General features: G+C 43.8%; 1 protein-coding gene across 11 annotated transcripts in view; it reads right to left on the reverse strand.

The window, feature by feature from the left end:
- SFMBT2 (Scm like with four mbt domains 2) overlaps positions 1 to 14,295 on the reverse strand; it is a 282,187-nt gene that overhangs the window by 48,954 nt on the left and 218,938 nt on the right. For all 11 annotated transcript variants that reach the window (XR_010113794.1, XM_055296462.2, XM_063610030.1 and 8 more), the window contains one exon: positions 12,615 to 12,741. Coding sequence is in view for 10 of the 11 variants with exons in the window: in XM_055296462.2 (XP_055152437.1) it covers positions 12,615 to 12,741 (127 nt within the window). In the remaining variant the exon portion in view is untranslated. The remainder of the gene's footprint in view (positions 1 to 12,614; positions 12,742 to 14,295) is intronic.

Below are 14,295 nucleotides of genomic sequence, written 5' to 3' on the forward strand. Positions count from 1 at the left end.
CTAAATGCCAACAACCAAACACAAAATGGTCCTAAATCTGGTGCGAGCTCCACCGGCTCTGACTTTTCATCCTCAAGTAGACGTGGTGAAGATGGAGTATGTTAGTTGCTAAACATGGGGTCCCAATTTAGAGTTAAGCCAATATACTGGTGTATCTGAGGTGCTCTGAACATAGACAGCAGGTGCTTATATACACATACTATCATCACCATTCATCATTTTGAACTTTTGATTGGTTCTCAAATCAATTCTCATGACTGTCAGTCTTAACTTTTTAAATGTTTAATTCCCCTGTAATTTAAAGAATATAGAATTTAAAGGAATGCTAGGAGGTTTAGAGGGCTTATTTTTGAACAACGTAAAATAAATAGACATTGTTTCTGTCTAATAAGACTTGACCAACATTTAACCTAATTGCTAAAGGAATCAAACAAGAAAGAATATGTTCAAAACAGACAAAATGTAAAGAGACTCTCCCCAGAGGCATCCAATGTGGAAGTGCCTCTGCCTGTCCTGAAGGGTGTGGGATTGATTCTCCAGAGTCCAACAAAGCGGGTCCCCAGGCAGGTTCCTGGTACACAAGGTCATTTTCTCCTCTGCAGACCCAAACAGCATTTGTTTCTTAGCTACTCAAAAATTTTGCTAACAGGTTAGATTCCTCTACTAAATATATTTCCAGATTTATATTTAGCTACAAATAAGATTTTCAAGGTCATTAAAAGTAGTACTTCAAAAGGAAGCATAAAAGTAACTTTATATTGGGAGGCTGAGGCGGGCAGATCACCTGAGGTCAGGAGTTCAAGGCCAGCCTGCCCAATATGGCAAAACCCTATCTCTACTAAAAATACAAAAAATTAGCTCAGCATGGTGGAGGGTGCCTGTAGTCCCAGCTACTTGGGAGGCTGAGGCAGGAGACTCACTTGAACTTGGGAGGTGGAGGTTGCAGTGAGCGGAGATCATGCGACTGCACTCCAGCCTGGGCAACAAGAGCGAAATTCTATCTCAAAAAAAAAAAAAAGTAACTTTATGGCTTATTCCTTCCTAAATTACAACTTTCATCTCCAATGTTCTGCTAATTCAAACATCACATAGTATTACGGCTTTAATATATACACTTCAGTACAATGTATACATTAGTATATTGCTAGAGCCGTCTTTACCATACTTTAGAATCCTTTGATCATGCTTCCCTTCAATTAAACAAGTATTTATGAGGTCAGACATGTTGGCTACCTTGCCCTCAAGAAGGTTACAGTTCTGCATTCTCCCACCCCAAATATATCCCATTAAGGCATCTATTAAATAAGAACTGATGGAAAAGTCAGTTATTTATCACCAGGGAAAGTGTTTCTGACCCTGAACAAATCCCATTCTAAATAATGGGTACCAAGTCTTCATTTCCCTTTACCAAGCTTATGAGTCTACATTTATCTGGCTGGACTCAGACTAGTTATTTTCCAAGATAGGAGACCCAATAGCATGCAAAATAATCCATTAAAACAATGTCCACAATGCTTCTCCTTGACTATTTGAGGATTGCTGAAAGTATATAGGCAAAGCTCAATGTTCCACTGAAGACCTTTATCATTTTATAGAAAAATCCTGACACATTGCTTCTCCGCCTTTTGGCTAAGATCAAGCGAAAAATCCCCGACAAACAACACAAGACCACGTTCAATCTCTTGACTTTGGCTAAGCTGCATCTGATCAGTATGGATTCTACTTGTTTATTTTTATCCAGAACCTTCGTCTCAAAAACCATGAGGAAGCTTAATTCCCCATTTATGGGAAAGCACCTAAGTAAATCTGGGTATATCCATATGAAGGAATATTCTGTAGCTATAAAAAAGAATCAGACACCTCTTAATATACTCAGATGTCCAGATCTCCAAGATGCATTGCTGAGTATAAAAGGCAGGGTGCAGAACACTGTGCATATATAGTACGCTACCATCTGTTTAAGAGGGGGAAACAACATATATTCATATGTGCATAAAATAAATCTGGAAGGAAATGCAAAATACTAACACAGTGGGTGTCCACAGGGAAAGGAACCAGGAGGCTGGAGGCCGGGCCACAGGAGTGGAGTGAGAATCTGACGCAAGACCAACCTTTATGCTTTTTTGGCCTTTGTGAATGAGTGACCTATTTTACAACCAAGGCCTCCACAGTCACCACCATTGTAACAACACAACCAAAGACACCCAGAGAAGAAAGTAAGACTCTCATACGTAAATACGGTATTGCCACCGAGGTCAGATTAATGAGGGGCCAATTACCATGAAGGAAAATAAAACTAAACAGCAATCAACATTTCCATTTCTAAGAGAACAAAGACTTTCCGTACTCACAAACTAAATTCATAACAGATTTCTGAGAATCCCTTTGGAATCTTAAAGAGTTCTGCAGCTTGCTACCCCCTTGTCCCCAGTTCAGCAGAACACAGAGGTCTAGCTGGTGCCCTCACTGCAACCACACCACGGCTCCACCCAGCCGATGACACAGGGGACTCTAATCGAGACAGTGACCTATGCTACCCAGAGCCCCAGGATGAAAAAGGGAGATGTTTATGGCTTGGGAGGACACCCGAGTGTCTTCCTAGGAACACAATTCTATCAGACTCCTAAAATCATGTAATTACTTCACTCCCAGCGAATCACAGGAGAGAGCGAGCAGGCATGAGCTTGGGGTGAGAGAAGCTACGGGGCAGCAGAGGCAAGAGGGACCCAGGGCGAGGGAGGCTGCAAGCCCACCGCGAGAAGGCAAATGGGTTCCACCTCCTTCAGGAAGAAAATCGGAACAAACTGCTTCAGCTCAGTTAAAGGCTGGAATCAGAAGAAGAAAAAGAAGTATTTAAGGGAACACGTTAACCTTGCCTAATAAATGTCCCCTCTGAAAGTTAAAGGGCACGGCAAATGCTGACAGGCTCGAGTGTGAGATGAACAGGCAAAACACCAGCAGAATGCAAAGCCAGTGTGAGCGCCCACAAGCAAGACCTGGATGCTGGAAGCCCCACCTGCCCTCTGGGCCTGTTCCCTTTGCAGATGCCCATCAAGAAGCCCAGCGCTCAGAGTCTCCCTGGGTCAGCTCTGGAGCTGAAGGCCTGGGAAAACAAAACCAAAAACAAAACCAAAAACGGTGGGCAAAACTGGTGGCCAGGATCAAGGTATAGGAAACAGGCTGAAGGAAACCACAGAAATGGGATTAGACAAGTATGGGGGTGCGGGGGAGAGGAGAGAAACCCACACAGTAGCAAATACAGTGCTTACTCCATTCCAAGCGTTCAATCCTCACAACAACCCTAAGAGATGCGGGGTGTTTTCATCCTCATTTCAGAGATGAGTAAACTGAGGCACAGGAAGAAATCCAGCGGCCAGTAAGTGGCAGCGGAAGGATTTAAACCTGGGCAGTCCAGCTCCAGAGCCTTGGAAAGCACCTGGGGTGGGCGGCTATCTTTTTCCTTCCTCGTTTTTATTTCTGGGTGGGGGGTATGTGTCTAGCAGCTGTCTCCCTCCTGTTAGGGCCCCATACAGTTTTTGCAGAATTCCCGCCATGCAGTAGCTGTTGCCTGCTGCTACAGGAGAAGCCAGGTCAACCCCGGACCTGCAGGCAGATGAGGGCAGGCTTGGGACCCCTTCAGTGAGAACGTGCTCACCGGGAAGTCACATGCATCACAATGGCAGCTGGAAAACCTGAACTTTGCTGCGGTTCCTGCTGCAGAGCCTTCTGGAGAGGCGATTCCCCGGCCTCTGGTCAAAAGTCTTCCCAAATCATTCCCAGTGGACTTATGACAGCCAGAGCCAGTCCTGCTGCTGGCCCCCAAAACCTAACAGAGCACAAGCCTTCTGAACAAACACCTGTGACGGGATTAAACGCCTCCTCCCCAAGACAGCTCCTGCGGGTCACCTGCTTTAACTGTCTGGAAAATACTGTTCCTGTATTCTCATCTGCTGAAGCAGCTTCTCCCCCTAAGGTTTCATACAGGCCATACTTCTTCTTTGTAAAGGTTTTAAAACCACCCACCCTGGCTTGAAATGTAATTATTTTCACGTTTACATGTTCCCTTGTTTCAATTTTGCAAGTATCTCCAAAATGCGTAGTAACTACCTGAACTTTTTGCCAGTTACGGAAAAACTTAAGGGGCTGTGTTCTGCACCTGGTCCCCTAAACATGCGAGGTGGGCTCAGACGGGTTTCTCTGAACCACACCAGGCATTCCCCATTCGACCTACTGGAGTGCTTTACAAACTCTAGGCTGCATGAGAAACATCTGGGGAGGGAGACTTTGCAAATGCAGATTCCCAGAGACACTGCTAAGGGACTTGGAGGCACTAGGTCTGGGAGAAATGTGCATTCTAACAGGATCCCCGTTGACTGGGATGTGGAGGGCAGTTTGCTGGAACTCAGTCAGTCAGTCATAGAGACAAACCAGTCAAGGAGTTTCTGAATTTTAGCTTCCAGTATAAAAGATCTCACTGTCCCCAAATTCGGTTGGCCAAACAGCAATTCTTAATGGACTGCGGTATCTTAAATCGCTATTTCGTTCAGGAATACACATTTTATTTCTTCCTCATATCTACTCAGCAAACGCTGAGTGAGCAAAGTGCACAGGACTGCCTGTAAAAACATGGTGTTTGTCAGGTGCACGGAGAGGAGCAGAGCCCTGTGAGACAGTGTCCAGCACCTAGAACCAACTCAGGAGGCTTGCAGACACAAGTGCTCCTTTCAGCTGGAGCACAGGCTCCTGCAGGTGGCAAATCTTAAAAGAAAAGTGCTGCCTAATAATACTATCAGCAATCTCCATTTACTAAGCAATGACTACTATGTGCTAACATGACTCTTACACTCTGTTGATGTTCATCCACTTGCCACCATCCCATAAGAGACTCTATCACTAGCTGTTTTATACAGCTGTACAAATAAAAAAGATTTTACACTCAGAAAGTGCCAAGTTCACACACCCAGGAAGCGTATGTGCCTACAGAGGATGGGTTGCTGAGTGTCATGTTATGGAATTTAGTCTCTACTCAATAGCAAAGACTTGGAACCAAGCCAAATGCCCATCAATGATAGATGGGATAATGAAACTGTGGCACACATACACTATGGAATACTATGCAGCCATAAAAAAGAATGAGTTCATGTCCTTTGCAGGGACATGGATGAAGCTGGAAGCCATCATCCTCAGCAAACTATCACTGGAACAGAAAACCAAACACTGCATGTTCTCACTCATAAGTGGGAGCTGAACAATGAGAACACATGGACACAGGGAGGGGAACGGCACACACTGGGGCCTGTCGGGGTGGGGGTAAGGGGAGGGAGAGCATTAGGACAAATACCTAATACATGCGGGGCTTAAAACCTAGATGACGGGTTGATAGGTGAAGCAAACCATCATGGCACATGTATACCTATGTAACAAACCTGCGCATTCTGCACACGTATCCCAGAACTTAAAGTAAAATAAAAAAATTGAGAAAAAAAAGAAACACAGACCTACTGTGTATTAGGAGGAAGGCAATGCCTGTATTTTACAGAAATAACCTCAAAGCCCCATGAAGAGGGCAGGGAGAGCAGGTAGGAGGTGGCTGAAATCACAGAGCCAGGGAGGAGGGCCTGAGTGCAATGTGGGGGCTGGAAGAGGACAGGCAGAGGTCTGGACTGAAGTGACTCATGGGTTGTGGGGGGGCAGTGGGAGGGCAGGAATTATTGTAGAGTTTCTAACTTTGAGGACGCCGTGGCTTCTGACTTGGGTGAATAATGGCATCATTCGTCAGGCAGGACGTTCACGGAGAAGAGCAGAGACGGGTTCTGCCGGTTCTGCCGGTGAGTTCTGTTCTGGAAATGCTGCTGCCACGTGGAGATGTTTTGCAGGGGATGGAAAGGGAGTTGTGAGTGTGATGTCACGGGCGCGGGCACTCAGATCCGTGTGCAAGGCCACGGGCACGGGCACTCAGATCCATGTGTGAGGCCACGGGCGCGGGCACTCAGATCCGTGTGTGATGCCACGGGCACGGGCACTCAGATCCGTGTGCACAGCGTGACCGTCCGAAGCCACAGAGAAAGACGAGGCCACGCTGGGCACAGATGGCTAAAGAGCAGGACTGGGGGGATTCTCACCTCTACGTCTGAGAGAAGTAGAGCAAAGAGGAGGCCAAGAACAGTCATCTGGGGAGGAGCCAACAGTGGGAAGGGAGCCCTGCCACCCTAGGACTGTGCAGAAGATGGAGGAGACAGAGGAGCAACCAAGGAAGGGCAAGCATTACCACGAGGAAAGGAGTGGGAACATCCAGAGACAGAAGTCACCAAGGATGGTAGAGAAACAAACTAAAAAGAAAACATCACGAGTAAAAAGCAAGAACCAACCAACCAAAGCAGGAGATGGAGAATATATGTGATCCTTCTTAACAAGAGGTTAAGAAAACATCCAGCATCTTCCGGCCACCACTCTTACGAACACAGGCCACTGCAGCAGGTGAAGAGAGGACAGTGGCCCTGCCAGGTTGGGGAACTTCCCCTATGGGTTGCTGTGCTGTGTTCCTGTCTTGGATGCTGGGTACAAATGAAGCAAGTGGAGAAAGAAAGGCCAGCATAACAGCATGAGTTCAGAGAACTAACCCACCTCCACCAACGGGCTGAGACCCAGTCAGATAAATGGGAAGATGCCACTGGACAATTCCAGAGTGACGCATTTCTTAAGATGGTCAAAGGACAGATTAGATTTATTCCTGAGCTATCACTGCTTCTTGTGTTTAAATACCTATGAGGAAATTCTAAGGACTTATGGGATCCCCACACTGCTCCCCAAACACACTTGCAGAAATCAGAAACTACACACGTACCGGACCTGCCTTGCACGTAAGTGCGGTGCTTGTCAGTGTGGAATGTGAAGCTCATGGTACAAGGAGGCAATTCCTGAACTCCAAAAACTTACTGTCCAAAGCTGTGCACAGCACAGATTCCTAGCTTGATATCTGCAGGGTGTGTTTTGTCATTATTTATTTTTTCCACCCATTCAAAGCACAAAAACACAAACTGCAGATTCCCTGCCTGTTTTAATTTATAACAGGGCTCCCCAGTTCAAAACTGGGTTTTGTTATTCGCACTCTAAAGCTCTCTTCAACAATTTCTGCAGTGGTAACAACTGAAAGAGCTAAATAACTCAGAAGTAAGGAAGTCTGCTTGTCTTCCTAAGTCTTGTGACACAAAAGGCATTCCTGCCTCAACTAGAAGGCTAAAATACTCAGCACTGGGGAAGACAGAGCTGATCACATTCCTTCTAAATAGAAGGAAAAGTGTATGAATCATGATAAGGACAAAAGCAGAGAAAACAGGCTGGGTGTGGTGGTTCACACCTGTAATCCAGCACTTTGGGAAGCCAAGGTGGGCAGATCACTTGAGCCCAGGAGTTTGAGACCACCCTGGGCAACATAGTGGGACCCCCATCTCTACTAAAAATACAAAAGAAATTAGCCAGGTGTGGTGACACGTGCCTGAAGTCCCAGCTACTCAGGAGGCTGAGGTGGAAGGATTATTTGAGGAGTTTGAGGCTGCAGTGAGCCGTGATCACACCACCACACTCCAGTCTGTGTGGCAGAGCAAGACCCTGTCTCAAAACAAAACAAAAATACACAGAACATCTTCCAAATGTTTCCTATGGTCTTGAACCTGGTTTAGGTGATCTCCATAGATTAATTAATGTTGCAATCTCCTGAGGCAGGGGTTGTTTTATCCAACACTGTACATGGGGGCTCCAGGGCACTGCTCTGCTCAACCAAGCACTGGAATCCCTCCCTAGGCAATCGGACCCTGGGTTCACCTGCACGGCTCATATCCGTGGAGGCAGGGGCCTGCGGAGGCAGCACAGAACCCTGCAGGGAGGAGGGTCCGCTGCAGGTGCCAGAGGGTGGCTGGCCGATGGGTTTAAGCCCACTGACTCAACTTCATAGACATCAGGGCCTGACCTGCTTCCCTCCTCCCTCCCTGCTGTGTTTGGCTTGAGGGTCTACTAGGGATGGCTCCCCATGCATGGAACATAGTAGACAAACTCGCTGAGTGGTATAGACCCCCATAGGATTGTCTGTTCATCGCAGCCGCCAGGAGCAGCTCAGTGCCTAAGACTTGAGCACATTCTCAAGGAACCAGGTCCATCACAGAGTCCCTCTCTGGCTCCTGAGAATTTCCTCTTCATTCTCTCTCTTGGAAAATTCTTCCTGGAAACTCTGCTAACTGCTTTAATGCAAACCAAACCCCTGCTATAAGTAATACCACGATTGCCATTCTAGAAATGGGGAAACCAGGGCTTAAGCAACGTGCTCAAGGCCACAGGGCCACCAGGGGCCTGCGTTCACACCTGGCACTGCCTGGCTCCAAATCGCTGTGACTGCAGCCTACCCCGCTCCCATCGCAGACCCCAGATCATGGTGACTGATACGGTTTGGCTGTGTCCCCACCCAAATCTCATCTTGAATTGTAGCTCCCCAAATTCCCATGTGTTGTGGGAGGGGCCTGGTGGGAGATAATTGAATCATGGGGGCAGCTCCCCCATACTGATCTCGTGGTAGTGAGTAAGTCTCACAAGATCTGATGGTTTTAGAAGGGGTGTTTCCCTTTTTGCTTGGCCTCATTCTCTCCTGCTGCCACCACGTTAAGACATGATTTTCAGCTTCCACCATGATTGTGAGGCCTGTCCAGCCATGTGGAACTGTGAGTCCATTAAACCTATTTTTCTCATCAGTCTTGAGTATGTCTTTATCAGCAGCATGAAAGCAGACTAATACAGTGACTCAACTGACTACCGAGCTAGCCTGCTGCCCCCTCCTTGCCAGTGCCCCATCTGGGTAGTACCTTGATTGCTTCTAAAAGTCTCCTAGTTTAAGCAAAGTTTGTGGTCACCGTCCCCACATATCCTGTTACCTCTGATGAGGGCCTCAGTGTCAAAATTCCCACCACTTCCTATGCCTCCTCACCTGCAATCCCTATCCGTATCTTAAAATGCAACTGTTGCTATTCAAATCTGTCTCCTTCCAAACCTGTTCTTTCTCCTCTGTGTCCCTAGTCCTTTTAATGTGTCCCTGGGGACACTTCCAAGGAAGCCAAGGAATCAGGACCAGCCCCTCTATCAACTAACTCTTCAGTCCTCCATTAACCACAAGCCACCTACAATTTAATATTCTTGCCAATAGGTGGCCAGGTCTATGAGGACCAAAAAGACAGTATGGCAAATATGATGAAAGTAGATAAACATAAAGCATTATTTATGATTGATAATAAATCTTGTAAAAGGCCATTTTCAGACAAATCCAGCATGATTTGACTCATGTGAGGTACCTGAAGTCATCAACCTCATAGAGACGGAAAGGAGAATGGTGCTGGTCAGGGGCTGAGGAGGGAAGGGAGACTTTAACGGGGAGAGAGTTTCCGTTTTGCAAGACGAAAAATGTTCTGGAGATGGATGGTGGTGATGGGTATATAACAGTGCAAATAAACTTTAGGCCACTGAACTGTATAATTTAAAATGACGAAAGTGGTAAATTTGATGTTATATATATTTTAAAACCATTCTTAAAAATGGAAAAATTTTTCAATAAAATATCTCAGTGAAACCACCCAAAAGTTCTTGTCAATCTGTTGCATTAATTGCTAAACGTGAGCTAGAAATCTACCAGATCTCATTTGAAGTGCAATGTAAGTGGTGCATATGTATATATTTAGCCAGGTGTCCAGGAAAAATGATTCTGAGAAAGAAGACTCCAAAAAAGATGCTAAGGAAGACAATGCAGGCAGGCAAACCTTCTTCTGGGCTAAAGAGCTAGGAGAGCACACCGAACTGCTGGATCAATGTATTTGTCCCATAAAAAAAGGACTGGAAATGAATAGAAAGTCACTGGGTTTATGGAAAGGCAGAGCTGTGAGTGTGGGAGCCAGTGTGTGTGGCCACAATGCTAGCGATCTAAGACTGAAAGTAACTTGTATTACATGAACAATATTCACAGTTACAGACATGATGACCTGCAGCAGAACACTGACCTAGGAGAAGGCACTGCCTCCTTTCCAGAACACTGGCCCCATCATCATCAATCACCCTTGCTAACTACCAGTGGTTTCTGAGAGCTTAAAATTCTTTTCAAATATGCATTTGAAATGATATTAATCTCAAGTAGTTTATTCATTGCTCGCTCTTCAACAACAGCCCCTTTAGAGACACGTAAAGAATGAATCAACTTCAAGAGAAGTTAGATATTAACTAGAAAGAATCATTTTAATTACCTAAAAGTGGTCAATCAGTCTAGTGTTGAAAAGACTTCAAATCAATTTAATGCATGAAAATAACTAATAAAATTGTTACAAAGTACTTTATAAATTTAAAGTGTCAAATAAATGGCCTATAATCAGAATAATCATCATTAGGTAAAAAAATTTAACAGCCACAAAGTGACCATGATGAATCTCTATCATTTTATTCCCAACATGGAGGAAAGGAAACACCAGATAGATAAAACTGAAATAATGAGAGCTAAGTGCCATTAAGCTGTCACTCTGAAAGGTCAGTGCTCAGTAAGGGCCAAAATCAAAACCAAAACCAAAATTCAAGCAAGACCCAGGAAACTGACTGGAATTTTACTTTATTTGTATGCAATATCTTTTGTAAGTAATGAAAAAGATGCATGATTTTGAGCAATAATTACAGGTAATATACTATTCAATAGATAATACTCAACAGACTGTTTACAAACACTTTTTAGAACAATGAATCAGGTCCAGAAAAACGGCCAACGTATATTTTCTGATCTGTTTCCTAACACTAATTTTCATTACTACCCAATGATAACACTCTGGAGAATAAGAAAAAGATCTGACATGAGCTGACTTCTATTTCTTTGCTAGAAAATCAAAAATCTGTATTCAAAGAGAACAAGCCAAAGAAGAAAATACTGCCCAAAATATTAAATACACACTAAATGTCGTTCATCACTCTTTTTTAAGACGTGGGAAGCTGTAGGGTCTGGTGAATTAAGCAACAGAGAAAATGTCAAGAGCAACGGGATTGAACCCCAGGCAGATCTTAATAGCTTAGCTAGTTTCTCCACCTATAAAAATCAGGACACTCTTACTGCTGTTTGTGTTAGGTAATTAACAGTCATAAAGCATGCTGAAAGTAGAAACTGCTAAATAAATAATGACTGCCAAAGAATTTTAACCATAATGCGCTAAGTAATAAGGATAAAACATGGGCTTTTAACTTGACCATTTTTGTTTTCAAATTAATAATGCAAACGCGAGTCTGACCTCATTAAGATGGCTCAGCATCGTGTTACACAGCAAGTTAAATTTAGTCATTACAAAGTACCGAAGGAATCTTGCTTCTCGAAGAACAGTTCACCCAACTCTAGGTGGAGCTGTGAAAATAAAGCCATGTTCTATTTCCGTAAGCTGCAGAAATGTTACCATGTTGCCTGTGTCTACACTTTCGTGAAGTCCAGAAAGAGGCCATTCTACTTGAAAACCTACTAAGCAATCAACTTTTTGGGAATTTCCATTTATTTCACATTGATTTTGGAACCCTAAACTTCAGTAACGTTTTAAACAATTTTCTGGGAATTGGCAACACAGTGATGTCAGCCACAATGACTGTTTTCCACATTTCCCAATCCCCCGGACTACAGTATGTATGAGATTGTAGGCCTATTTAAGACCTTTGCAGACATTTTATAGATGCGTAGTGAGGAAATAAAAATGGAGATCTGAGCACCAATTCTATGATTTTCCTTCTAAACTTTTTATTCCAATCATGGTATTGAGTAAGTCGTAAGATTTAAACTATGAACTAGGACAGCTAACTTTATTTTACTATTCATATTTATTCATTTTTGCATATATGCTTGAAATAACTACTGAGTATTATGAAATCCTAGGAAAAAACTCAAAGAATTATAAATCACAGAAAGATGGGAAAGCCTTGGAGATCAAATCCGTTGTAATTATTTATCACTGAAAACCCACCACCTGGAAAATATGGTTTTCTACTTAAATATAAAGTCTGATCAGGATTCTGTTCACAAAACACAACATTCTGTGAATTTTTGTGCACCTGTAAATATGCTATAGCTATAAAGGATAGTTTCAACATCACTGAACAAACAAGCCTAAATTCTGTTTATTAGACATTTGGGGAGAAAGTCATCCTGCAGATAGTATCTTGAGGAAGAATTAAACATCTACGGAAAAAATCAAAGTAAAGGATATTACCACATTAAAATACAAATGTACAATTTTGTCCTGATAATAACCAAGACCAGGAATCTCAGTTTTAGTGACTCACATTAATTTAATTGTGACATTTGCTTTTCTAATCATAGATGTAAAAAGACCACTGTGTTCCAAACATAATTATCTTGCCAGCATCTCATTGCATGAAATTATTAGTTAAGATGAGAGTCTCTGAATACATTTGATTAGTTCCACTTGTTCAAGAACACGGAATAATTTAAGATCTCTTTAAATGAAAGAGAAGCAAGGCCCCTTCTGAGAAGGGCTGCATTCCTCCACACGTTGCCATTTTGACAAACTCTACATTCCCCCCAGCAACTGCTACCCCCAGCGAGTACGTACCTTCCAGGTGAAGCCACATTAGCCGCCCCTTCACGCTCACAACGGAGGCCACACACAGTTCTCCTGGATTCCTGGGGTTCACAGCTTCAAGTTTCATGTTCTTTGTGAAACCTCGACTGAATGATGTCTGCAAGAGAAACGAGACCAACACTGAGCCAGTGCTGACGCAGCAGGACAAAGCTGGGCAGATGAAGAAAGAGAAAGAAATGCACGCACACTCATCTTACATCAACAAGACAGGCTCACGTACGTGTTTGTCTATCCCACCGTTCATGAAGAAAGAACCAGGTGGTCTTCATTTTTGTCTCCCAGAAATTAGAACTATTCCTAGCACTAGTAGGTGCCTAATACTGTTTGTTAAATGAGTGAGAGTATGAATTCATTCTCTTTCCAGTTCCATATGCACCCTTCCTTCTTTTTTTATTTTTTTGAGACGGAGTATGGCTCTGACACCCAGGCTGGAGTGCAATGGTGCGATCTCGGCTCACTGCAAGCTCTGCCTCCCGGGTTCACGCCATTCTCCTGACTCAGCCTCCTGGACAGCTGGGACTACAGGCAGCCACCACCACACCCGGCTACTTTTTTTGTATTTTTAGTAGAGACGGGGTTTCACCGTGTTAGCCAGGATGGTCTCGATCTCCTGACCTTGTGATCTGCCCGCCTCAGCCTCCCAAAGTGCTGGGATTACAGGCGTGAGCAACCGCGCCCGGCCACACCGTTCCTTCTATGGGATCACTGAAGTACACACCATTTCCTCCACCTTCCTATACCCATTGATAACAGTTCAAGTGGGAACACGGAGTTTCCATCCAGCATCATTTTCCTTTACAGGAAATGCGAAAAATATCCTTTGGAATTTTTCGTAGTAAAAGGCCGGGTGTGGTGGCTCATGCCTGTAATCCCAGCACTTTAGGAGGCCGAGGCAGGTGGATCACTTGAGGTCAGGAGTTCAAGACCAGCCTGGCTAACATGATGAAACTCTAACTCTACTAAAATGCAAAAATTAGCTGAGCATGGTGGCACATGCCTGTAATCCTGGCTACTTGGGAGGCTGAGGCAGGAGACTCACTTGAACCCGGGAGGCAGAGGTTGCAGTGAGCTGAGATCTCACCACTGCACTCCAGCCTGGGCGACGGAGTGAGACTCCATCTCAAATGAAAAAAAAAAAAAAAAAAAGATTTTTTCATAATAGTGTAGTTCTTTTTGATGATGAATTCTTGTGGTTTTCTTTTATTTGAAATTATCTTTATTTTCCTTTGTTCTTTTTGTTTATTGCTATTTTTATTTTCTTTTGTTCTTTTTACTTATTGCTAATTTTGTTTATTGCTATTGTTTATTGCTTTTTGCTTATTGCTATCTTTTTAAGATCACTTTAAACATTTTTACATAGAGTAAAATTCAGTCTTTTGGGTATACTGTTCTCTGAGGGTAGGGCTGTGAGACCAGTGAATTTCATTATGCAGCTACAACCACAATCAACACACAGAACCATCCCTTCACCCTCAAAATACCCTTGCATTGGGGCCCTTTGGTAATCAGTCCCTCCAAAGCACTCAATTCCTGGCAACCACCAATCTGTTTTCTGTTCTTATAATTTCCTTTATATTTCTTTATATTCTCATTATGAGAAAATTTTCCTGTATAACTATAGTTCTTAAACTTTAGGATCAGAATCCCCATT

Source organism: Symphalangus syndactylus, chromosome 10 (genome assembly GCF_028878055.3).
Source record: "Symphalangus syndactylus isolate Jambi chromosome 10, NHGRI_mSymSyn1-v2.1_pri, whole genome shotgun sequence".
Classification (NCBI taxonomy): Eukaryota; Metazoa; Chordata; class Mammalia; order Primates; family Hylobatidae; genus Symphalangus; species Symphalangus syndactylus.